Genomic DNA, 25961 nt, shown 5'->3' with positions numbered 1-25961 from the left:
TTTGTGGTATTGATAAAAGCTTATACAACACTTCAGCCCTGAAACATAATGGCTCCCCTCTTTGCTCAGCTTACTGTTAAAGATGTGCTGGATCATTAGGATGCCCTAAATGAGAGAGCCCATTTGCTGTGTTGTAGATAGTAGTCTAGACGTAGATTGGCTGATTATAATTAGCACGGTACCTGCCTCTATGCCAGTGAGCGGAGGTTGACGTCCCTTTACTACAGGGAGCACTTTCAGGGATGCTTTTGCCAAGGTGAGAGAACAAAATCCACTTCTCAGAGTCCCTATCTGGGCAAGAGAGAGTCTGTAAAAATTCATCTCTCCCTACTCCCACTCGGCTCCTTTGTGACAGTCATTCAAGCTAGGTTCTCTAATTAAAACACTCAGAACTTGAGATCTAAGGGTATAAAGTGTCCAACAAATGTCTCTGGTGCCCAGCAACTTAAGTCATTTGAACAGCTGCAGTTGACTTTGACTTACCACATACATATTTCTTTGATACCTCAAGTTGTGGCACTATATCAGTACCAGCTCTTATGGGCCCAGCTTTAGTCTGATTTGCTCCTGTTTTGGCAGTGGGAGAGTGTTACCAAGCTTGGGTTACCTAAAGGTTTGATCCCCTCCTTGAAATGAGTAGGATTACCCAGTAATAGAGAATGCCAGTGCAGGGGCGGGGCAGAATGTGTGGGCATGAAACAGAGGAGCAGAAATGCCAGTGGGTTTAAAGTGTTGTGATCAAGAACAGCTGAGAGTCACGAAACAGAAAATTCTTTGCTAATGATGCATCACTTTGGAACAGGGACATAGACTGTGATGGGAGCTAACCTAGTCTACAAGTGTTGATTGAATATCACAATCTGATCATGTTGCTGGTGACTCTGTCACGTATTCAAGGAGATTTGAGAAGAAGTTACTGCACAGTCATTTGGCTGCTCAGCTACTGTGTCAGTGGTACATAGTCTGTTGATACTAAGAGATATAAGACTTGTAAAGTATCTTACACTGGGTTTATTTTAACAAAATGTGTCTTCTTCACACATGCTGTATGGAGACTTATGACGCTGAGATTCCTGATGCTAACAAAACTTCACGTCCAAGAATGAACAATGGATTTTTGTAGAGTGGGAAGGTTTTGGTTTTTTTTTAATGCAGCAGCAAAGCAAATATTAATGGTGGGGGGACTCAGAACTTCTGCACAAGGGGCCTGGGTGTCAGATATAGGGAATGTGGAAAAGGGGTGATGATAGAGAAGGTTTTAATGGAGGAAGAGGTAATTTAAAAAACAACAGTAAACCAAACCATAGTTCCCTCAGACTTGCTGGATAGCTAGCAGCCACATTTTTAGAAGTTTCTCTAATTTCATGTGCCTCCATTTTGGGTGTCCAACTTGAGGTACCCGGTGTGAAATCCTGGTCTCATTGAAATCAATGAGAGTTTTACCATTGACTTAAATAGGGCTAGGATTTCACCCCTACTCTCTGACTGACTTTCAGATTTCTGAAAATTCTGACCTGAATTTGTATAGTTGGTTAAACAGTGGTTGGCAACTTTCAGAAGGGAAGGGTTAGTTTCCTCAGTCTTGTTGGTTTGACATAACCCTTCCGGAACGGATAGCATCTTGGCCATCTACTTAATCTCTACTTTTCAAAATGCTCTGAAATAAAAATAGTCATGGTTCAGTTTGTTGTCTGATGTATTTTGTGGTGCTTTTTCCCATGCAGATTGAGAAGTTGCAAAATCAGATTGAAAAAGAGAAACAAAGCAGCCAAGACTTGGAGACCTTAAGCGAGGAGCTGATAAAAGAGAAAGAACAGCTACAGGGTGTCATGGAGACTGTAAAAGCTGAAAAAGACAGACAGGTGCTGACTTCATAAATGTGATCCAAAAGCTTATGCTTAGTAGTGGTCATTTTACCATGGCCATTTAGAGAGTCTCAATGGCTCAGGGGCTTGGTAATAGACCGCAGAGAGTATTGCATGCAGAAAACTCATTCAAATACAAGTCAAGATGTCTTTGAGCAAAAATAACTACATGGGATGGTGTCTGCTGCTCATCCCATTGCTCTTTGGGAACCTTCAGGTTGTTTGTAACATTGGTTCTTCCCTGCCCTTCAAAAAGCCTTGACTAGACAGATTAGGATGTACAACTCAAATCCCATATTGCTGAAGAATATTGGATTGATACCAGCTGTGTGTCATGGTAGTTTCCTTAGACTTACTTGATCTGAGTAAAAAAATGCTGAGAAAGCTAGTACACCCATAAGATTGACATTTTAAATACCCTGCAGCCTTTACCACTGTGATGCAATTCAAAGTACAATACCACTATTTTACAAGCTTACAAGGTGTCATTCATACTTAGTAATTTAAGAATGGGAATAGACTTGGTCCATGGAGGATGGTGTGCTTGCTTTTAAAGTATATGAAATTGATTTGTGTGACAAGGCTGGGGTGAGGTTAAATAATAAAAATAAACCTTGCATTTATATAGTGCCTTTCATCCTGAAGCATTCTGAAGTGCTTTACAGATTTATACTCCAGGAAAACTCCACCTCTGAAATACAGCTGTGGTGAAGCACAGCCGCTCTGTAAAAGCACATAGGAATTCTTCATGACATGATAGGAAGTGGACGCTTCACATTTAGGACAGGAAGTGAAGAAAACTACAGCAGACAAAAACTAGAGTAGGGATGTCCTTTACTCGGGCCTAACTCCATTTGACTTCAGTAGGTGTTCTGCCTGAGTAAGAACTAGGTAAAAATCTGACTAAGGATTTGAGTATTTGGTCCAACATAATTACCTCAGCTGGAATTTGGCCAAGAAATCATAATGAACTCTCTTCCCTTACAAAGAATATTTTTTAATGAACTTTTTAACAACTACTAGTGTTCAGCACATTAATTTTACATCTTATAAGAAAGAGGGCACCTGTGCTTTCAGTTTTCACAGTGATGAGTGGAGAATATGAACCTAGAAAGAGAGGGAACCGTGCTCCTGCGCACTGTGCTAGAGCATTGGTTCAATCTGACTCAGAGACAGGAGTGGCTCCTCATAAATCATCAAGTCCAAGCTCTTCCACGGAGATCTCCCATCCATGTACTGACTCTGCCTAGACCTGCTTAGTTGAAGATTTGAAAGGAATAAAGCATAATGTTTAACTCACTAGTACCTTGAGATACCTCGTATATGGTATTAAAAGGGCTAGATAAAACCAAATTTTCTTCAAAAAGTCTCTTCCTTAGTTTGGGTTGGTGGGGAGGGTTTGAGTCAGGGATGACAATGGCTAATGGTTGAAGAATTTGTGTTGTGTTAAATGGGCATTGTTTTGTTAATACAGAGTTCTGACTGCCTCGAGGGTAAATTGCCAGATTCTACATTGCTATAAAAAAACATACTCACAAGGAACACCTCAGGTGCCATCTACTCTACTGTAGATAACTCTCTCCTTATTTTATTTTTAATGTAGATAAAGGACCTCAAACAAGAGAATGACCACCTCAACCAAGTGGTTTTGTCCCTGAGACAGAGGGCTCAAGTTAGTAGCGAGGCCAGAGTAAAAGACATTGAAAAAGAGAACAAGATGCTCCATGAAACAGTTACAGAGACTAGTGGCAAACTCAGCAAGCTGGAGTTTGAGAAGAAACAATTGCGTAAAGATTTTGAACAGGTTAAAGAAAAGGTAGAACGAGTGGAGGAAATGGAGAAAGAGCTCCATCGACTAGAGAGGGAAACTGAACAGCTCACAAAGAAGGCAGCAGCCATGAAAATTGTAACAGAGAAGGTTGAGGTTCTAGAGCAGGAAAATGGGGATCTGGAAGTGGAGAACAGGAAGTTGAGAAAGTCCCTGGATACCTTACAGAACGTTTCCATCCGGCTAGAGGACCTGCAGAGGGACAACAAGCAACTGGATGAAGAGAACCTGGAGCTCAGGAGGATGGTAGAGACCATGAGATTCACCAGCACAAAAATGGCACAGATAGAGGAAGAAAATAAAGAGCTGGAGCGGGAGAAAGAGGAGCTAAGGAAAAATGTGGAGATGTTAAAAACACTGGGAAAGAAGTCAGAAAGGCTGGAGCTGAGCTATCAGAGTGTGAACTCTGAGAATCAGAGGCTTCAGCAGATCTTGGAGAACAGCAGCAAAAAAACCCAAGAGCTAGAGAAAGAGCTACAGGGAATGGAAAGTGAAAATCAGGCCCTCCAGAGAAAACTTGAAGAGCTGAAGTTTTCCAGCAAATGGCAGGAGAGGTTAGAAAAGGAGAACAAAGTGCTGGAGCAAGAAGTATCCCAACTGGAGAAAGACAAAAAGTTGCTGGAGAAGGAAACAAAAAGGCTTTGGCAGCAGGTGGAGCTGAAAGATGCTATTTTGGATGATAACACAGTAAAGCTGGCGGCTGTGGAGAAGGAAAACAGAACACTTGAAAAAGAAATGGCTCGATTCAGAGACTCATCTAATAAGATGAAAGAATTTGAAAAAGACAATAAAGACCTTATAAAGCAAGTTACCATTGATAAAAGAACACTAGCTACATTGAGAGAGGTAATCAAAATAATAATATTGCCTTAATCATATGCATTTTATTTATTTAATTTATGCTATGTAGTGTAGACAGTGATCCATTCCATTCCAGTGTGATCCAGACCATGAATTAAGGAGACCGAGAGACCCTTAGTTGTGACTCTAGGCATCACAGGTTGTGCTGCCCGAGGAAGTAGAATTCTAGAACTTCAGTTTGTCTTGTGTCCATAACGCTATAATCAGGCTTAGCTTTGCATTCACTACAGAGGAGTCCTGACCCTTTTCTGCTGTGGCACAAGGCAACACTACTTACTGTGCCTCATGTATTGTACAGTAGTGGTTCCTTAAAAGCATACCTGTTGCACAAGGTTAATAAGGACTTGTTCCTGCAGTCGTATCCATATGGCTGGAGCCCTTAGCCCAGGCAGAGCCCTGTTAAAACCAGTGGGGTTTGCATGGACACATTCAGATGTGGTTGCAGGATTGGTGTCCAAGGAAGTATTTTTAGTATTCAAAGAATTTTCTGTAGAAAGTATAAGGACATGTAAGGGAATATTGTAGATATTGAGGTAACTTAGTTAAATGACCAAGTTTTTAAGGGATGCCACAGCATAAGCACATAGCATATACTTGTTATGTTGAAAGTTGGTTGTATTTTAAAAGTCTTCAAGCCACAAGTGTCTAGTTTACAAATTAGGCTGATGTTTTTCAGAATTACTTTACAATTACAAGATAAAGTGAAATACAAGAATTACAAGATAAAGTGAAAACCTGAGTGCTGTTATTATCTATACCTCTGCTTAGTCTTCTGTGGTCTAAAAAAATGATTTCATATGTACAAATTGGGATAAATTTCTTCGGGGAGATAACATTTGATTTTTTTAATTTAAAAAAACCCCACATTTGTTAATTCATTCTAGCTGCTGTTCAACATCCACTTGCTTTAGTTTTAGAAAATGTTTCTTGGGGAAAAGGTTGTAATCAGTTGTCTGCCCCTCTCCTCCCAAGGATGGTTTAAGAAAGGATCTTGGTGAGGAAGTAGTCTTAGTGCTTGTCTACAATTACAGCACTTTAGCACTTAGTGAAGACACTACCTATGCCAGCAGGAGAGCTTCTCCCATAGGTATAGACACTCTACCTCCCTGAGAGGCAGACGCTATGTCAAGAGGAGATGTCCTCCCATCAACATAGCACTGTTTGCAGTGGGAGTTAGGTCAGTATGTCACTTGGAGTGTGTATTTTCCGTACCCCTTAGCAACATAGTTATACTGACGCACGTTGGTAGTAGAGACCAAGCCTTAGCATAACGCCCTGAGGTAGATTTAAGTTAAAGAATTTTGCCCAGCATTTTTCCCTATCTTAAATCCTTACATCAACTGACAGTGTCCTCTGGTTTTTAAATTTAAATTTTAAAAATACAGAGATATAAAAGAAAATTTATGGCTGTCATATTGTCAGTAGGAAGAACATGCATAAACAGTTAAAAGAATCTGCACCTTCAATGTCAAAATAGGCATTCGCACCCATAATCCATATCCTGTTGGAATATAATCATCTCAGAGGTCATCAGAACCATTTAAGTAGCTCTGGGTCCTGTGTGCAAGCTTAAATTTGACACGTGTTATTTATAATACCATTTTTCCAATAGCTTATTTGAATCACTAAAGTGTAAGTACTGGGCGAAATCCTGGCTCCATGGAAGTCAATGACAAAACTCCACTGACTTCAGTGAGACCAGGATTTCACCCATTGTTTATGATGTGTGTGTATGTATATAATATGCCTAAATTTTCAAAAGCATTCTGGGTGCTTAGGTAAATCAGGACTCTTTAAAGATATCTCCAGTTGGGCACCGAAAATCATTTGTTGCTTTTGGAAATGGAGTCTGACAATGGAACCAAGAAATACATGTCAGTATTTCCTTTTACATACTTAGGGTTCATCTACACAGGGAAATTCACTTGCATAATTATACTGGTATAATTATGCCACTATATTTATACTAGTATAACTCCTTGGGTGTACACTTTTTTATTCTGGCATAATTCTGCTTTGAAAGCAACATAACCTAAACCAGAAAAAGGCACTTGAATACCAGAATAAGAGTGTCCGCACTGGGAGTTATACTGCTATAATTATGCTGGTAAATTTCCACATGTAAACAAGCCCTAGGTTTAGGAAATGCCTTCAGTACTGTAAACGCAGAGGTTAGTAAACTGAAAATCTTATTTAATTATCACAGGAAATTGGCAATTTGAAGTCCCACCACTGTATATGTGTTTGTGTTTCATTAGTTAATTTTTATGCTATTCAGAAGATTACAAAAAAAAAACTTTTACATGTAATTCTAAAACGTTTTTCTTTCTTCTTCTTCTTTTGGTTGGACTCAGAAGACTGTGAGCTCCCTCTGCTGGCCCAATATCAATTCACTAACAAACCTGTCTCAGTGCTACAATATGCTAGCAACAGTGATGCTAATGGAAGCATAAAGAATTAAATACAAATTAGCAAAGGCAAAAATCTGAAGGAAAAATCCTTCTATTTTATTTGAGAAATCTCAAATAGAGAATGAAAATAGATTGCTATTTAAAAACAAAGCATCTGATTCTCCTCTCACAGTGATGTACAGTGCAGGTGCTCTTAATTTACACAGGTCTGAGAGAAGAAACAGGCCCCAAAAGACAATGAGTGAGATCCTGATCCCGTTGAAATCTATGGGAAAACTCCCTTTGATTTTAATGGGGCCAGGGTTTCACCCAATGCCCTTATCATACGTCAGGGTTTTTAAAATCACTGGCACTGTATAATTATCACTGTCTTCTGTATGATGGTTAATGATGTTTGTGTTGTTACAGGATTTGGTCCTTGAAAAGTTAAAGAGACAACAGTTGTCTAGTGAGATGGACAAACTGAGCCAAGAGCTGGAGAAGATTGGATTGAACAAAGAGCTGCTGCTCCAGGATGACAATGGCAATGACAAGTGAGGAAACTGAGCTCCTTTAACAGTGTAACTCCAGAACTCCTTAAACCCTGCTAACCACAGCCTTTTGCTTTTTCATTTTCACATTTTGTGCCTCTCCCACTTCCACCCACTCCCATTGAAATCACGGTTTCATGTCCTAGCCAAGAGAAATTACATGAAACTGTTTGTCTTAGATTTTGTTTTCTAACAATAACAAAGCCACTGTAACAAGTCTTAATGGAAGGCGACCACAGATGGGGGTTCTGTATCTACTTTAAGGAGAATAAATTCCAGTTCAGTGTGCTGTACTGGTCACATTAACTTTGTAAAATCATTACATAGCATTATACTGCAGTACATTTGGATTACAGGTGTTTTGTGTCCCCCTATAAATTTAGCAGGTGGAGAGTAGGATTCTGACCTCTTTTACAGTGAGTTATACCAGGAGTAACACCAATGACATCAAAGGAGTTTATACCCGTGTAGAAATTAGTGTGGGTTCAGAATCAAGCCTTGCATGTACATATCCAGTAACCTGATTTCTATTCACTTGTCTTCATGAAACCTACTTCTGGAAACCCTTCTGGTGATTAGTGTCCTAAGTTCTGCCTTCACTTAAGAAGGGAGGTGACTTTTAGATTTAAGATGGGTAACCATTTTTGCCACCTGCTAACTATATTTATAGTTGAACTCTGCTGGCAAGGTAAAAGATGCTGTACTTGACCATTATCCTTTATATGGTGCATTCCATGCCTCTAACATTTAAGTGGTGATCCAGCTAGATGTGAAAATAAATGCAATGTGTAAGGTGTGACACAGGACATCCCTGATGGGCAAGTCCTATAGAATTTAACAAAAAAGATCTTCTTTCTATAGGCTTTTTGAACTGTCCTATAGAATGTAATGGAGAATTATTATGCTTAATACAGAATTCTGTAGGATTGGGTTTCCCCCCAAGCTATAGAAATCCACAGCAGGGATATAATTTTCTATTAAATTCTACATTATGGTTAGGAAAAAAATTAGAAAGGCTATTCTATATTGAATTCTGTAGTTCTTGTTCTTCTATAGAACTGAATTGGTTTTATCCATATTAAAATCTGTTGGACTTCCCCATAAGCAATTTTTTTCCTCCTCAGTAATCTTTCAAATGCAAAAATATAGAGTAGTGATGGAAACCAGGTGTATATGAGGAAGCAAATACATGTAATTATGAGATTTGTGATGTGGGAGAGAAATGTCTGCAAGCCAGATGGTTGCATGTTTTCCAGTGACAAATGTTGGAATGCTGTTCTCATTATCTTTCAGCAAATATAAGATTCTGGAAAGCAAAACTGACTCTGCATTAAAGACAACACTAGCCACTAAAGAAGAAAAGATTGTATTGTTAGAGGCTCAAATGGAAGAGTCTCTTAACTTGAATCAGCAGTTGCAGAATGAGCTAAATACGGTAAGAGGAAACTCCATTTTAAGGTGTAAGGTTTAGCTATTCTGTAGGTTGGCATGGCAGACATGCACTTTTATTCAAGAAGAACAGGTAGCAAAAAAACCCTATTTGACTTAAATGCCTTCTTCTATCATATCCTAGACCAGGGGTGGGCAAACTTTTTGGCTTGAGGGCCACATTGGGATTCCAAAACTATGTGGAGGGCTGGGTAGGGAAGGCTGTGCCTCCCCAAACAGCCTGGCCCCCGACCCCTATCCACCCCCTCCCACTTCCCGCCCCTGACTGCTCCCCTCAGAACCCCCGACCCATCTAACCCCCCCTGCTCCTTGTCCTCTGACCGCCCCCTCCCAGGATCCTCCACCTCTAATGGACCCCCGGGGACCCCACTCCCTATCCAACCCCCCCTGCTCCCTGTCCCCTGACTCCCCCGACCCCTATCCAAACCCCCGCCCCGGACAGGCCCCCCAGAACTCCCACGCCTATCCAACCCCCCCTGTTCCCCACCCCCTAACCCCCCCCACCCCCGAACCTCTCCCCCATCCAACTGCTCCCTGTCCCCTGACTGTCCCCCGGGACCTCCTGCTCCTTATCTAACCCCCCCCACTGCCCTCCCCCTTACCATGCTGCTCAGAGCAGCATGTCTGGCAGCTGTGCTGCCCGGCTGGAGCCAGCCACGCCGCTGCGCTGCCCAGCAGGAGCTCGCAGCCCCGCTGTCCAGAGCGCTGGCAGTACGGCGAACTGAGGCTGCGGGGGTGGGGGGACAGCAGGGGAGGGGCCGGGAGCTAGCTTCCCCAGCCGGGAGCTCAAGGGCCGGGCAGGACTGTCCCGCAGGCTGGATGTGGCCCGCAGGCCATAGTTTGCCCACCTCTGTCCTAGTCAATAATAATAATTAATAATAATACCGGCATTATTGTTTTTTTGAAGTCCAGGTTGAGATTTTCAAGAGGGCTCAGCTTCGGTTTAGTCCTGTTTCCTTTAGAAGTCATGGAGTTTGACCACCATCTGCTGTCTCTTGTCTTATGCCTAGATTGTAAGCTCTTTGGGGCCGGCACCATCTTTTTGTTCTGTGTTTGTTCAGCATGTAGCTCAATGGGTTCCTTGTCATGACTAGGGCTCTTAGGTGCTACAGTAATACAAGTAAAAAGTAATAATCTTCAAAGAGAGCAGAGTTATGCCAATGTTGAATTCTTTTTTAAAATCCCCACCCCAGATATAACCTTTATATTATTTTTATTTATTAGGAGGCAGGGAGTTCAAGTGGAGAGGGCACCTGGCTGGGAGCGAGGGATGTGCATTCTTTTCCTGATCTATAATTTCACCTCTCTGTCTCACTTTCCCTATCCATAAAATGTGAATAATGATACTCTACCCCCGCCGCATCTTTTATAAAGTATTTTGAAATCATGAGAAAAAATTCTGCATAAGGCCTAATTATTATTGTTAATGTTTTATTTATTTGAATGTGCTGCAATTACTTTCCAAAAAGCCAGTTTTACAAGCATATTTCTTGTCTACTTCACAGATAAAGAAGGACTTTGAAGTTCTTAAGCAAAGCCAAGAAGATGGGCAATGTGTGCAGAACTCATTAAAATCTCCTGCAGAAAAACTCGTTTCCACCCACCAGATGAAAGAGAAATGGGAGACAGGACACAGAGAAACAACAATGGAGCTGTTGAAAGTGAAAGACAGGGCTATAGAGCTGGAAAGGAATGTAAGTCTTCTCCTTCAGGATGCAGGTATAAGGCATTTGGGGATGTTTATGTCATTTTTTAAAGTAGGAAGCAACCCCGAGTTCTGTGTCTCCAGAGGGGATCAATGGTCCAATGGTCAGAGTGCTAGCCTGGGACTGGGGTTTGATTTCCTGCTGCACCACAGGCTTCCTGGGGGACCTTTGGCAAGTCCATGCCTCAGTTCCCCATCTGTGAAATGGGGCTGATAGCCTCACAGGGTGTTATGAGGATAAATACATTAAAGATTGTCAGGAGCTCTGATACTATGGTAATGGATCATACAAGTACTACAGTTTGGAATGATTTTGTCATTGCAGGGGAAATTCACTCACGTGCAGAGAACCAACACCAGGCCTATGCACCACTTAAGCCCTCACCTTAGGGTCTATGTGGGACTTGACACATAGGTCTTGTGCTGGCCTCTGTCCAGGGGTGAATCTTGCACCATAACATCTATCCTAACTTTGATTTAATGCTGTAAAGTATTTGCTACTAAAACTTCAGAGCTTAAGGGGTATCAGAAGTTTGTTCTCACCTTTGATAGGGCTGTAAATAATCAGAACAGCTGTTTAATTTTTTTCTCCCCCCACACTTCCATTCTATTTCTCTGTTAGAATGCAGCCCTCCATGCTGAGAAGCAGCTGCTTAAAGAACAGCTGAAGCACTTGGAAATGCAGAATGTCTCTTTCAACAATCAGATCCTGACACTACAGAAGCAAAGTGTCTTCCTTCAGGAGCACAACACTGCTCTGCAGACCCAAACAGCCAAGCTCCAGGTCAGAAGAACCAAATGCCAATTTGTCAGGAAACTCTGGATTTGATTTTGGTTGTGTAGAGAGGATGGAAGCTGAGAAGAAAGTTTTCAGCGTTGACAATAATCAGTGTAGATGGTGCTGAAGCAGGGGAGTTCAGATTCAGATCTGAATTTCCTTCAAATTAAAAAGGTTTGGATCCAAAATTTCAGCCTTGGCTCATCACTATTAAGAAATTGCTATTTATAGTACTTGGGAAGAAGTAATTAGTTATCCAGATTTGCTATTCCAGCTAACATATCATATATTCCTTCTTCATGTTAGTTCTTTTTTTCTTTTCATATTGTGTCCCAGAAAGAACTTTCCCGGGGAAGTGAGAATGAGGCGACATATCCAAATCAACAGGTTTCAGAGTAACAGCCGTGTTAGTCTGTATTTGCAAAAAGAAAAGGAGTACTTGTGGCACCTTAGAGAAAGCTCATGCTCAAATAAATTGGTTAGTCTCTAAGGTGCCACAAGTACTCCTTTTCTTTATCCAAATCAACGTATTTCAGTTTTCATTTGGTTTCTTGATGAAAAATCAGAATTTTCCATGAAAAGCAGAAACTTTTGGAGAACGATTTCATTTAATTGAAAACCCAATTTTCTATCAAAGCAGTTTCAATGGAAACTTTTTTAACTAGCCCTACACTGCCCTCTACTTCAACTTTACTTTCTTCCATCTTTTCAACATGCACTTTACACCAGTTTAGATTCACTTAGTCCTTCTCATAACCACATGGTCACCACAAAGCCAATGCACCACTTAAGTACTAAAAGTGATCTTAACTGAGATATAGATTCATACTGGCCCCCTGCACAGTGGTGAATTTCACCCCCACTTGCCTTAGATGAAATTAACAAACTTGCATTCAGTTGTATACAAACATGGAGCAACTTCAGTTCTTGTACACTCTTGTCAGAGTTATACATGGGACCCAAATGTTCTAAGTTGCTTACCTTTCTCAATTCTAGTTTTAATATTGCTGTACCAGCTTTGGGATTCTCTTGCTACAGGACAAACATTGATCTCACGTATGCCATGACTTCATATCCTGTACATTACCAGTAATACTAAAAGGTTGCTCAAGTGTCCTTTCCAAATTTCTTCATGTTCCCAATAACTGTATAAGCATCTTGTGTATGTTTACTCACTTCTGAGTGTATACTGAATAGCATGTCTGTGGTGTGTACCAGCATTTGTATATAAATATAATTACTTTTTATTTGAGAAACTTTAGGTAGAAAATTCAACCCTGAGCTCCCAGAGCACTTCACTGATGGCCCAGAATGCTTTACTCCAAAACCAGCAGACAGCTAAGGAAAATGAGAATGAAAATCTACTGAAACAGAAAGAGCAGCTAAAAGCTGAATACGAGTCACTGCTGCAGGACCACGAACACTTTGCCTCACTGCATGAGCGACAGTCCGCAGAATATGAAATGCTAATAAAGCAGCACAGCTGCCTGAAAACATTGCACAAAAATCTGGAACTGGAGCACAAAGCTCTTGGGGAAAGGTATGAATTTTTAAGATGCATTACAATGTGCTGAATCGTCACTACTAAGGGAATTATAGTTCAGCAGTACCCAAGGGAATTGCATGGCTAGTGTGTGCTAAGTACTCATGTTGCAGATTTCTATTTTCCTTTTTGTTCTCAGAGAGTAGACATAACTAGCATTTCATCAGAGTAATTCATTGCATTTGGAGGCCTTCCTTCCCAATCTTACTTTCATCAAGGGGTTAAGATTGGAAACATAATCACCTGTAAAGGAGTACATATTTGAAATTGTAACAGGGTGAATTTGGAAATTACAAAGCAGGTGCTTTTCAATGAAATGTAGGATCCTAAGTGTCTAAGCACTTGTGAAAATGGGACTTAGGATCCTTGATCATTTAGGCACTTGTGAAAATTTTGCCCTTAATGTCTTTAAAATGTAGACCATTAAAAGATTTCCCTGGTCCTGTTTTGTGGTGGTAAAGTCACAGGGTAAAACCTCTAGATCAGCTAATTAACTAGCAAAGTGAGAATGATTTGTATCTTGAGAACTGTGAAACAATATGAATCAATGAGAATTGTATGGAGGAAAGATATGGATTATTGTGACAACAGAGGTTGTCCTAGAGCAGTGGTTTTCAACCTGTGGTCCGCAGACCCCTAGGGGTCCACAGACTAATACCTACGATTTCCAAAGGGATCCTCCATTTGATGTTTTTTAGGGGTCCACAAATGAAAATAGGTTGAAAACCACTGTCATAGAGGCTATGTCTGCCCTGCAATTAAACACCTGTGGCTGACCCGTGTCAGGAGATCACAGCGCTCACGCTATGGGAGTGTTTAATTGCAGAGTAGACGTTCAAGCTCAAGCTGGAGCCTGGGCTCTCAGATCTCCCACCCAGCAGGATTCTAGAGCCCGCGCCCCATCTCTAGCCTGAACGTCTACACAGCAATGAAGCAGCCCAAGACCAGTGAGCCCGAGTCAGGTTTTTCTTTGCTGTGTAGACATACCCTAAGGGACCCTGCTGGGATAGATATAAATTATGTTTTTAATATATTTTGTTTTCCTTCTAACTTTTACCCTTCTATGTCATTTAGGTGCTTCAGTTTGCACAATGAAATTAGACTTATATGTTCCACTTTTAGTTGCTAGTCGTTTTCACTTTCTGGTGATCATGTATTGGTCTAATGCTCAAGAATGTGTTTTTCCCACTCCCTGCTCTAAAGAAAAAAACCCAAAGAATTTTAATGTTTTGATTATTTTCCCCAACATATCTGTATTCACATTTAATTTGTATATAAAAGCTGAACTTCAGGCTCAGATTAAGTTGACAGTGTCCTGGGGAGGTGGATTAATAGAAACTTTTCTGTCCTAAACTTGAAGGATCTGGCCATACTAGCAGGATTTGAGAGGGGAACAGAAATAAACGTGCTGTGATGAAAATATCCATTAGAGCTGTATGACAGGACAGCTGCCTGACTGTCAGCTAAATGAGCTATAAGTGATTACACAGGCACCATCCCTGCTTGCTGTGTCTTTCACAGACTGATTAATGGTTCCCACCGATGTAAGCCTTGCCTTCGATTATCACACTGCCGTGTGCAAACGTAATTTGTTGATTTCCTTGTTTTCTTGATGAGTATCAATAATTAAACGGTTGCAGCCTGAGGAGTCAGTGGTTTGCTGAAAAATAGGTTGTTGTCACGGATAAGCGCTATGATCATCATTGCCTATGCCGGTGATAACGTTTCAGACTCTCTTGCCCCAACTATTGCTGGGACGTAACTACCAGTGAAAAATGCTGGAGTGGAAACAGATGGTGACCTTTTGTGTACTCAGAAGAGATTGATTTAGGCAGTTCTAAGAGTAGGATGCGCTTCTCCATAATCTCATCTCAGGTCAAGTTGGGAGAATATTAGTCAAGGTGATTTGTGTAAGGCCAGCCTGTAACTTTGTTTGGCTGTCAGAAAAAAATATGCATGTCACATTTTTTTTTAATCTGTGTGCAACATGGGGCACAACTGGCTGAGAGCAGTCCGGGGAGGAAGTTAGCAAAATAGCAGGCAGCGAAGTCAGCTGTTTTCATCCGCTACTCAGGAGGTATTTAACTGATGACAGGAAATTTCTCACTTTCACCTTCAACTAGGATGTGCTACCCAGGAAATGCACCCTAAATTTGTAAGTGCTCCTGAGCGTGTCCAGCAGGCATGAAGTAACTGTCTACTCTGTAACGTATGTGAACAAGGTTTCTTTGTTCCAGGCTGCCAGGCAATAGTTTTTTTTCTCAGATGATGATGATCATGAATGTAGATCCTAGTCCCACTGCATAGGTTGTATCTAAATACAGTGAAATAGTCTGCCAAAGCCTAGCCATACACAGAAGATGTGGGTTTGACTTGGCAGGGAAAGGAATAGTTGACATGTTACAGGGCGTCTATTCAAAACAACATTTTCTTTATGCTGTGTTTGGCTGGCTTGTGCTGAGAGGAACTGGATCCATCTTCTGCATTTTTGTAGTACTTTGGATACACTTATTACTAAGGAATCATAATAACTAACTAGCCACCACGGCTAGAGATTACACAGTTCTGTATGGCTTGCTGTGTAGAAACCTGTAATGCATCACAGATATTGAAATAACTCTTCCCACTGGAGAAAATAGGTCCTGCCAGGCAGAATTACATGTTGCAGGGACTTGCATTATTAACTTACCAAGACTGGTTGGTAATGCTGCTTTGTGGGCTGCTTCTGCATATGTTTCTCATCATGGCTGTGCATTTTAAAAATGTTCTCAGTCACAAATATCCACCCATGGTATCAGTACAAACAGAGCAGCAGCAAGTGGAAGCCAAGTAATATTGTCAGAACAGGCGTGTAGAGGAATACGGCCATTTACGTCCTTGATCAGTGTAGACTGAATGAGTACTGGGATGCACTTGGTCTGTGCCTATAGTGAAATCTTCCCACCATTGGACTGGCACTGGTGCTACACCAACGGTGGGGTTACTAGTGAAGACTGGCCATTGACTGATTTACCTCTAGATTGTCTAACCCTGCTCAGAGTTGGACACCTGGTGTAAAGCTGCTGGTAGCAAATCTATACTAGTGCCAGTCAAGCTGCAGAAACAGGAGGGCAGTGATAAGAGAGTTTCTGTACGGCTCCATACAGACAAGGCCTTGATGACCTCTGTCAGGATATTGACGTAGAGCTGGTTTGGTCAAACTCTGGGATTGACATGGGCTGTCTCTTGAAAATAATTCTTGAAGCTGGACATAAAAGTCTAAACTAGAGCCAAGATTCAAAGGCAAAGCATGAGGTATAAAGCAAGGGGTTTCTAAAAAAATAAAAATCCATAAATGTTTTCACAGAAGGGAAAATAATTATAGAATCATAGGGTTAGAAGAGACTGCAGTGGTCATCTAATCTAACCCCTAATACCTCAGGTCTACATAAGAAACTATCCCCCTCGTTCAGGATCTTCCATTCATCATGTGGACGTTGAACGCTCAGTATTTAAAATGTCCTGCAGCTGAACGAGAGAAATAAACAAGGTTAATTCAACTCCATTACTGCCCCTGGTGATGAATAGTAAAGAGCAGCTTTTTGTCTGGTAGACAGGTACTCCTCTGTGAGGGAGCTCACTGGGCTGGAATTTGGAACAGGCTGTAATGTGACCCCTGGGGGAGAGGGATGGTAGCCTGAAAGAGAAATAACTTGGCAAGAGTCAATACATTTTGGTGCTGCTCTCTTTCTTTTGTTTTGTTTTTACTGTTTACTGTGGCTGCAAAGTAACTATCTTTGGTCTGCTTTCACCTCTCTTGAAATGAGAATTGCCAGTGCCTGGTCGGATGAATGCAGTAGAAGTCTATTTGTTCACTATACCTTTTTAATGTACTTCTCTATCCTCTGCTTGGCTGCTGTTTTGACTCTTCTTATAACAGAGTTCTTCCATGAATCACAACAGATATACCTGCCCCAGCAGAAGCATGCTATGGGGGTGAAAATTTGCTGTCCCACCTCCAGCAATGATTGCACACCATTGTCACAAAAAGCTGTGCTAAGTCAAGACACTGGTCATTTCCACTTCACTGAGCCAGATTCCTATATAGTCTACCCCAGTTTATGCAAACGTAAACCTTGGCAGAGGACCCCAGTTGCAGAAAATCCACCTGAGAACAACTTACTACGGTGCAAAGTGGCCATAACCTGCCTTATATCAGGGTGGCAGTAAGGGACTAGTGTTGTCTGAAAAATGGGCAGCCATGGCTTGGAAGGGACACTCAACCCCCTCATCCATGCCTGTCTCCTTTAGACATTAGGGAAATTGTTCAACTGGGCCAGCAGGGTCAGGAGAGATGTCACGGTAAAGCTGGGTGTCCTCAGCACAGAGAAAACACCACTGCGCTTTCTCACTGCCTTCCTTGCTGCCCTTGATGGCTCCACAGGCAAACTGCACAAATCAGAAGGTGAAATAGAGTGGAGGCCTTGGGGCAAATAAACCCCTGTGATACCCTCTGGGATTTCTCATTACCAAATGAGTAGAACCATTTGAGCAACACAGTCAACCACTACAAAAGGCTACAACACTTCAACAACACTCCTTTGGCACTCACATGTCATGATCACGTTGTCTGCCTCCTATATATAATATTTGAGCGCTGATATAAATAGTTGATTTCACTCCTTTCTCGATTTTGGCTGCCTCTTTATGCTCTGCACAGATGCTTTGGGACCTGCCCCTAGTAATTGATTCTGAATGGTGTGTTGGAGTAAACGGTGCAGTAGTGTCTGGGAACCCTCCCTTTAGGTTTCCTTCACCGCAGAGAAATCCTTGCTTTGTACTGGTTGATCAGGATGTACAGTGTGATCACAGTACTTACAACTTGCATTTCAATTCAGTCAAAAATATAATTGTGCAGTCTCCCTATAGGCTTATAGACTAGCCTGAATTCACTCACTTACTATAGATTTCTTTTGAACTCAACTACATATATACATATTGACGAAGTCTTGTTTTCTCATGGATGCATTTTTATCTACTGAGAAATCTTGTGCTAAAGGAATAAAAATGTGTAGGCAAAGCCCAGAAGATGCTTATTCGTCTCTTGTAGGTACAACAGTTTAGTAAAATACAAGGCAGAATTGGAAGAATTGGAAATTGTTCTAAAAACCGAGAGAGAGGATCTGCAGCAAGAAAGGAGAACAAATGCAATAGCCACTGGAGAAAATCAAAAGATGAGAGAAGAACTGGACAGGTATGGCTGCTTGGAACAGTGTTTTGCATATATTAGTAAAAATTCAATCCTATGCAATATAGACTTGCTCTAATCCACTGTTGTGCTAACATAAAGTTCCTGGAAGCCTTCTTCAGTGTGTCTAGTCATAACAGAATTTCTGTTCCCTAATAGCTGTGTTTTGTTAATCTGCTCATGTTTGCTTAATCGCTGGTAGATAATCAGCTTTCTAATAATTGTAAATGGGTACTGTTAGTCAGTGATTCAGATGTAGTCTGCTGCTGTGACTTGCATTCATTCCAGATAGGCTGGGGCTATGGTTTCTGTTCGCATGTGGATCTGTTTTATAAAGGGTCTACTGACCAAATTCTGTGCTGACTTCTGGCATTGCAATCTCATGAAAATCCATGGAATTGCATGGGGCATAAATCAATGTGGAATTTGCCCCGTGGTGGGGAACAGGAGGAACATGCCTTCCAGTTGTTGAGGAATCGCTAGAGGGTGCTTTGCTACAAAAAGTTTGTAGAAGAAATGTTGTATTCAGTGTCAGCTGAAAGTGCTACCCAATATTGTCTCCCTTACATTTGTAACGATATTATTTCTGATTTGTTCAAGAGGTACTCTGGTGCCAGGAGTTAAAGCTCTGATGTTCCTTATTTTAAGTTGTAATAGCATGTCCAGACTAGCAACACTGTGTCAAGGCTTAAGTACAAGAACTAAACATGGGTTAAAAGTGGGCTCAGTGGTTTGTATACTCACTGGGCACATTTTAAACCATGCTGGAACCCACTAGTAGGCTAGTCTCTGAGTAGGTTTAGACAAGACGGTGATAAAAATGTTTCAGGCTGGTAGAACTAGAGTTGTTGGTACAACCAGTGAACCTGAACCGTTCAGGCAAGTTCATGGGGAAATTTTAAGAAGTGGCTTGTTGTAAGCAAGACCTGAGGCTTTATGTATACATCATAGTTTTAACTATGTTTAAAAATCAAATGTTCTTTGAGTTTGCTGAAGATATACCCTTATGCTGTTCTCATAGAATGCAGGTTATTGCATTACTGCTGTGCAAACCAGGGTTCTCTGAGCTTCCTCTTTTCAACCCTGGGTCATTTTCCTATGTGGACAGGGCTTTGGAACAGTGTCCCAAAATTTCAGAGGGTTGGGGGAGAAGTAGGTTTGTTTGATTTATTTGTCAACAGTCAGAATTCACTCTTTTTTATTATTTATTTAAAAGGCATTCAGGAATAGTAGATATTTTTAGCATTAATACTGACTTAAAAAAAAACACAAGTTGTCTAATTTACTGAAGTATTGCAATGTCTATGACATACAGTGCACAATAACACTTACATTTCATGCATCAGAAAAATAAATTCCAATGGATAGTTCTTACCTGTGCCCGGTGGGGCTGTTTTTACATCAGAATGCTTTTAAATGTATTTTTATCGTGGAAACTTGTAACCTATCCTAAATGCTTAAGTACCAAAGAGGTGTAGTAAGCATTATGCTCTGTATTCTTTTCCTTTCAATTCTTTTGTAGAGATGGAACATTTTGTGATACTGTTGATGCTGTAGCTAACATGTAAGATACAATCAAGTAAAGAGATATTTAAAAATTGGCCTTGACAAATTCAGTTTAGATTTAGCAACCGTGACTCAGCGTACTGGTATTGTGGCTTTCAATTGTTGAGTATTATCTGTAAGCTCCCTGGTTTCTTCATTTTCAGGGTAAATTTCTTGCATAGCCAGCTAAAGGCAGAGTACGAGGGGCTGCATGCACACACGAAGGAGTTGAAAACCTCACTGAATAGTTCTCAGCTGGAGCTGAACCGCTGGCAGGCTCGCTATGATGAGCTGAAGGAGCAGCACCAGTCCATGGATATCTCCCTGACCAAGCTTGATAACCACTGTGAGGTGAGCATCTAGCAGCAGGACATTTTCCCGCTTGAGTAGGGCCAGCCTTTCCAAAGGAGCCGTCTTCCTCTATGTTAAAAGGGCATCTGTTAAAATGTGCTCCAGTCCTTTGGAAATTGTTGACCTTGAGCTCTAAGCAACAGAAGAAAATCACCTGCGGTTCAGTTTTCAGTTGAAATGAAAGCCAGTCTTGCAGCTCAGCTGCCTCTCATGCTGCGCATTTGCTTATTGGTTCTGAGGCAGGCACATCAAAGAGGTGATGCGCTGTCCGTAGGGAAGAAGATTTGGTTACACAACACTGATAGCAGGAAATTTGCACAGTAGATGTTGCTCTTTGGGAGTATATTTGGTGTGAGCTGGGGCAAGGCAGGAGAAAAAGGCTTTCAGAAGGGGTTAAACCCAGAGGCAGGAATTATTTGGAAGGTGAGGAATCCTCTGACTTCCTGAACCAGCTACCCCTCTACCACCTTCCTTTGCTGCTCGCCCTTGCAGTCGGGGATCCTGGCTTGAGGACTAGTGTTTTGTCCTTAACCTGATGACTATGTTGAATTTTTCCGTGTGATTGAAACAGTGCCAGCCAGCATGAAGGAACTGGTAAAACTGAGCGTATTTGCCTGTGGTAAAAGTTGTACTCGGTTTATTTACCAAAATATGAGGGAGTGGGAGAAATCCAGTTACCCCTTGGCCTTTTTGGCTTTGAATGAGTTCTAAACCTGCTGGCTAAAGATCCACTTCTGTTGAGTTGAATTGAATTTGCTACCACATCTTTTTAGGGCACAGTCCTACAAAGTACTGAACACCCTCAGCTCCCCTTGCTTAAGTGGGAGTTGAGGGCGTCCGGTGATGCTCAGGAGATACTCAGCACACTGTAGTGCTGGACTTTTGAGTAGCAGAAGGGCAATGTTACCAAGATACAGCTGGGGAGAGAGAAGTCAAGGATATTGGGAAGCAGGATAATCTTGTGGGTAAGGCGCTGAACTGAGATTCGGGACACTGGGTTCAGCTCCTGGCTGTGCTATGTATTCCCTGTGTGACCTTGGCCATGTCACTTAATCTCTGTGCCTCGGTTCCCCATCTATAAAATGGGGATAACACCACTCCCCTACTCCAAAGAGGGTTTGTGAGGACAAATTACCACAAGATATGGGCTCAATTCAGGAATCGTTGAAGGAAATTCTTTGGCCTATGTTATGCAGGAGGTCAAACTTAAGTGGTTATGATGGTCCCTTCTGGCCTTAAAAATGTATGACTCTGTACCCAGGTAATTCTGTACTTGTTCTAATTTATTATATTGCATTCAGAGTGAAGTCAAGTGCAAAAGGAAAATTTACCTCTTATTCTGTTGTCTAGCTGCTTACCCGTCTAAAGGGAAATCTGGAAGAAGAGAACCATCATCTCCTGAGCCAGATCCAGATGCTGAGTCAGCAGAACCAAATGCTACTGGAGCAAAACATGGAGAACAAGGAACAGTATCATGAAGAGCAGAAGCAATACATGTAAGAGACTAGAAATATTGACTTGTGACAAGTAGGAGTAAGCTGATAGGCAAGAAAAGAAATGGTGAGTGTCGAAAATGTTATATATCAAAAGCAGAAAGATCAAGATAACTGGTGGGCGCACTGGATTCCCCAGGTAGGTAAAGGACCATTTAAGGAGAATAAAGACATTGTAGAGAAGCTGTATCTTTCCATGTCTCCACCACAGAGGATGCTGAGGAGCTACCTACCCTAGACCAGAGATAATCAATAGTTGGACTGTAGGCCAACTCTGGACCAGCAGACGCTTTTGAATGGACCGTGAAATCTTTTTATTGACATATTATTGTTATTACGGTGTGAAAAATGTTTCTGTGGAGTGCGGACCTTGACTATGCCTTGTCCAAGAAATTTGGACTTTGATAAAAAATAATTGACTACCCATGCCCTAGACCAACTCTTTTCAAGTAATAAAGATGAGGTACTGTGAGATGTTGAGGGGTGAAAACAGGAGGTACTAAAACCAGATGATAAAAGAGCAGCATCCAAGAGCTCTGAAGGAACTTAAGAATGAAGTTGCTGATCTGCTAACAAAAACCTGTAGTCTCTCATTAAAATAAGTACAATACTGGAGGTTTCAGAGTAACAGCCGTGTTAGTCTGTATTCGCAAAAAGAAAAGGAGTACTTGTGGCACCTTAAAGACTAACCAATTTATTTGAGCATAAGCTTTCGTGAGCAACAGCTCACTTCATCGGATGCATACTGTGGAAAATACAGAAGATGTTTTTATACACACAGACCATGAAAAAATGGGTGTTTATCACTACAAAAGGTTTTCTCTCCCCCCCACCCCACTCTCCTGCTGGTAATAGCTTATCTAAAGTGATCACTCTCCTTACAATGTGTATGATAATCAAGGTGGGCCATTTCCAGCACAAATCCAGGTTTTCTCTTCCCTCCCCCCCAACCCAATGGCCCACCTTGATTATCATACACATTGTAAGGAGAATGATCACTTTAGATAAGCTATTACCAGCAGGAGAGTGGGGTGGGGGGAGAGAAAACCTTTTGTAGTGATAGACACCCATTTTTTCATGGTCTGTGTGTATAAAAACATCTTCTGTATTTTCCACAGTATGCATCCGATGAAGTGAGCTGTAGCTCACAAAAGCTTATGCTCAAATAAATTGGTTAGTCTCTAAGGTGCCACAAGTACTCCTTTTCTTTTTGCGAATACTGGAGGAGTGGAGGATAGCATGTGTTCCAGGCACTAAACATGGGTTGCCACCAATTAAGCAATATTTAAGCTCATTTTAGTGATTTATGTTTCCATAAATATTCAACACAATATTCTTTTAAAGGACACAGAGTCTCTAAGGATCCAAGTTCTTCATCCACTTTCACAACCTCTTTTTTTAAACTGATTCACTGAAGTATGGCACTATTTTCTTCTATTTTACATCTACAAACAATCTAATCTTCACAGGGATATATGGGCTCTCCCTGTACTACAGTGAGGATGAACAAAATACATTCTTGTTCCTCTCTAGGGTAGATCCTTGGATTTACAGACCCAGGAGGTAGGAGTGATCCTGGGAATAACTGACTGAGTTTTACTTCAGTACCAGCAAAAATTATTGAAACAGTGTTTGTAAATAAAACACCTGGATGAACATATGATAGAGACAAACCAGACCAGCTTCTGAAAAGAAAAGTTGTGCCTGTAGATTTGCTAGCATGTCAATTAAATGGTAGCTAAAAGAACTGGGAGAAATAATTTAGCATTGTAGCACAACTCTCTGAAAACATTGGCATTGTTCAAAATACAAGGCATGTTGGTTTCCTACTATCTATCTTTTCTTTATTGAGACCATAACTGGTGAACCTTCTATCTATGACAACTATATCAAACTGACATGTCAGTAAGATTAAGGTGTGTTTGCGTTTTGTTTTCCTAGACAGTTAGTGAATAAGATCAATAGGGTTAAATTACTTCTGTTGCTTGAATGCACTGGGTAAGAAGACTTTTTGATCTGTAAAGCTCTAACCTGTAGGACCTCTTCTCCTGGTGACTGTTGGCCTTGCCCTTCCATTTTGTCACTGTGGTGAAATCCAAGCAAATCCTTCAAGATCTACCTTTTTTTTTGTATTTTCACAGTGATAAATTAAATACATTAAGGAGACACAAAGAAAAACTAGAAGAGAAGATAATGGATCAGTACAAGTTTTATGATCCTGCTCCAAAAAAGTAAGTTCCCTTCCATTTCCATGCCACTATTGCAATACAGAATTGAGAACAAAAGGGGATCTTCATAGCTGGAGAGGACTGAAACCCTGTGACTCCCTGCCAGGAGATGTGACAAAGAGAGCAACTGGTGCCTCTGGTCATCACTACGCTGTCCTCCTCTCACCCCAGAAGCCTCTAGCTTTAATTGATATTCTTCTTGATGGGAGCCTGTGCATTGTCCCCCACACACTCCATTGGACATCCACACAAAAGTTAACTGACTCAAGCTGAAATCCTGTTTAGCATGTGCTAACATAGACTCCAGTGCACATGCGGAGTCTCAGTAACTTCATATTGGGATCTGAGCCAATATAAGCTTCTACCGGGAGCCATTTTGCCCTGACGAATACCTTCTTCTTCCTCCAGGAGTGAGCTTCAAGCAGCAGAACCCATCTCTGTGAGGGAGCTGGGGGGCGGGGACAGAACAGTGCCTCTATTGGTGCTTTAATGCTTTCCTGAAGCGGGGCCTGAGTGACTGTTTATTAAGTAAAATGTCAGATTCATCTATTTAAAAGACCATTCCCTAAACCTGCTTCCTGGTAGCAGAGGAGAGAGAGAAATACATTATCATTTTTTAGTAATGGGAGGGGCCAAGGTATTCCAGTGCTGAGGGCCATACAAGATCCTGGTATCCAAAGGATGGTGAATTGCTGATCAGGGTGGGGTCTTTAATCTGTTTGTGAAAGCCTCACAATATAATCTGTCAGTTTTTGTTTCAAATCCTGTGCTCGAATTCAAGCTAGGGTATCAGATCTGAGGACCTGCTAAGCAGTGTATGGCCACTAATCTGGGCTGTCAGACTAGTGGGATGGTTTAATCAACAAAGCCACCTCTGTCTGTCTTTGGAACTGCATCTTCCCGTTGACACTGAATTGGCATCACAGACAATAGGACCCAAACAATGATTAAGCAGCAGCGCTACTCTTTCAGTGAGGGATAAGCAGTCCAAACAGAGGAATAGGCCTTTTAAAAAAAATCAATGAAACAACAAAACCGTGTGAACCCCAGCATAAATGTCTGACACGCCCAGTGCACTGGACAATCCATACTAATGGTTAGAAGCCTTGATCTCACAACTTTTCAGCCTATTCATGTAGCAAGGCCTCCTACCCTATTAAAATGTTTCATGTGGGTCCACACATATGGTTTTGCTTCTAACCGTGGGACAGTCCCCTTATTCAGATCACTAGCTCTGGAGAAATATTTCCCTTGACTGACACTGACCTCGAAGGAGGAGAACCAGCCACTTTCATTTTGTGAAATCATTCCCTGACCATGTGTTTGATGATAAGATCTCCACATCTCACACTCTGGGGACCCTGCACCCTGCCTTAATTCTCAGCATAATTTAAAATTTGGGGGGAGAGGGGAAGCTGTGGCACAGTTCTAGATTTCAAGGAAAAAATGTTCAAGTATTTTATGATCTTCCCTTATCAAAATGTTCCTCTAACAGGAAAAACCACTGGATTGGAGCCAGAGCTTTAGTCAAACTGATCAAGCCAAAGAAAGAGGCTACAAGGGAGCGATTGATATCATCAGTGGAGAGTCCTCAATGGCACTCTGACTCCACAGAGACCGCATCATCTCCATCTGCTTCTCAGATATTCAAGCATCAGCAGGAGAGTCTGGATAACACCTCTCTGGGGTCAAACTCTATGGAAGAGAAAGTGAGCCACAATGGAGCTTCAAACAAAGGTATGTGTCTGGCTTAGAGAGGTAGTTAATGAAATAGAAGTCACACACTAGGCATTTTATTTGCTGGGAAGGCTTAAGAGGCATGATTCTTATATAATATATTATGTCACCATGAGTTATACCCTTTTAATATTAAACCAGTATTTATATTTATAAGTTTTTCTTATCTGTGACTTGTTTTTCAGTTTTACATTTTCCCTGCATATGTTGCATGTTACTTAATAAGATGATGGGCAAAATTAAGTTAGCTTGCAAAAAGAAAATAAAGTCCATCTGTGAAACTATGTAAGTCACTAGCCTTTTCTGTTGTTAAAGTTGTTGGTGTGGTATTGTCTGGCACCAGCAGAGGGCACTCTCAGAAAATAAATGCAAGAAGAATAAAATAATTTTAATTTCTAATAAATGCCTAT

At 41.3% G+C, this 25961-nt stretch overlaps 1 protein-coding gene across 1 annotated transcript in view; it reads left to right on the top strand.

Annotated features, from left to right (window-relative positions):
- The window catches only part of CCDC88C (coiled-coil and HOOK domain protein 88C), a 125443-nt gene that overhangs the window by 86506 nt on the left and 12976 nt on the right, over window positions 1-25961 (top strand). Inside the window, exons 15-26 of the mRNA XM_077820005.1 lie at window positions 1725-1862; window positions 3469-4539; window positions 7374-7498; window positions 8789-8930; window positions 10450-10638; window positions 11272-11433; window positions 12690-12967; window positions 18060-18203; window positions 19907-20093; window positions 21444-21589; window positions 23728-23817; window positions 25310-25551. Coding sequence (XP_077676131.1) covers window positions 1725-1862; window positions 3469-4539; window positions 7374-7498; window positions 8789-8930; window positions 10450-10638; window positions 11272-11433; window positions 12690-12967; window positions 18060-18203; window positions 19907-20093; window positions 21444-21589; window positions 23728-23817; window positions 25310-25551 — 2914 coding nt within the window. The remainder of the gene's footprint in view (window positions 1-1724; window positions 1863-3468; window positions 4540-7373; window positions 7499-8788; window positions 8931-10449; window positions 10639-11271; window positions 11434-12689; window positions 12968-18059; window positions 18204-19906; window positions 20094-21443; window positions 21590-23727; window positions 23818-25309; window positions 25552-25961) is intronic.

The sequence above is a fragment of the Eretmochelys imbricata genome, chromosome 6 (assembly GCF_965152235.1).
Source record: "Eretmochelys imbricata isolate rEreImb1 chromosome 6, rEreImb1.hap1, whole genome shotgun sequence".
NCBI lineage: Eukaryota > Metazoa > Chordata > Testudines > Cheloniidae > Eretmochelys > Eretmochelys imbricata.
Note: the sequence above shows the minus strand (reverse complement) of the source record. Positions and strands in the feature narration are given on the sequence as shown.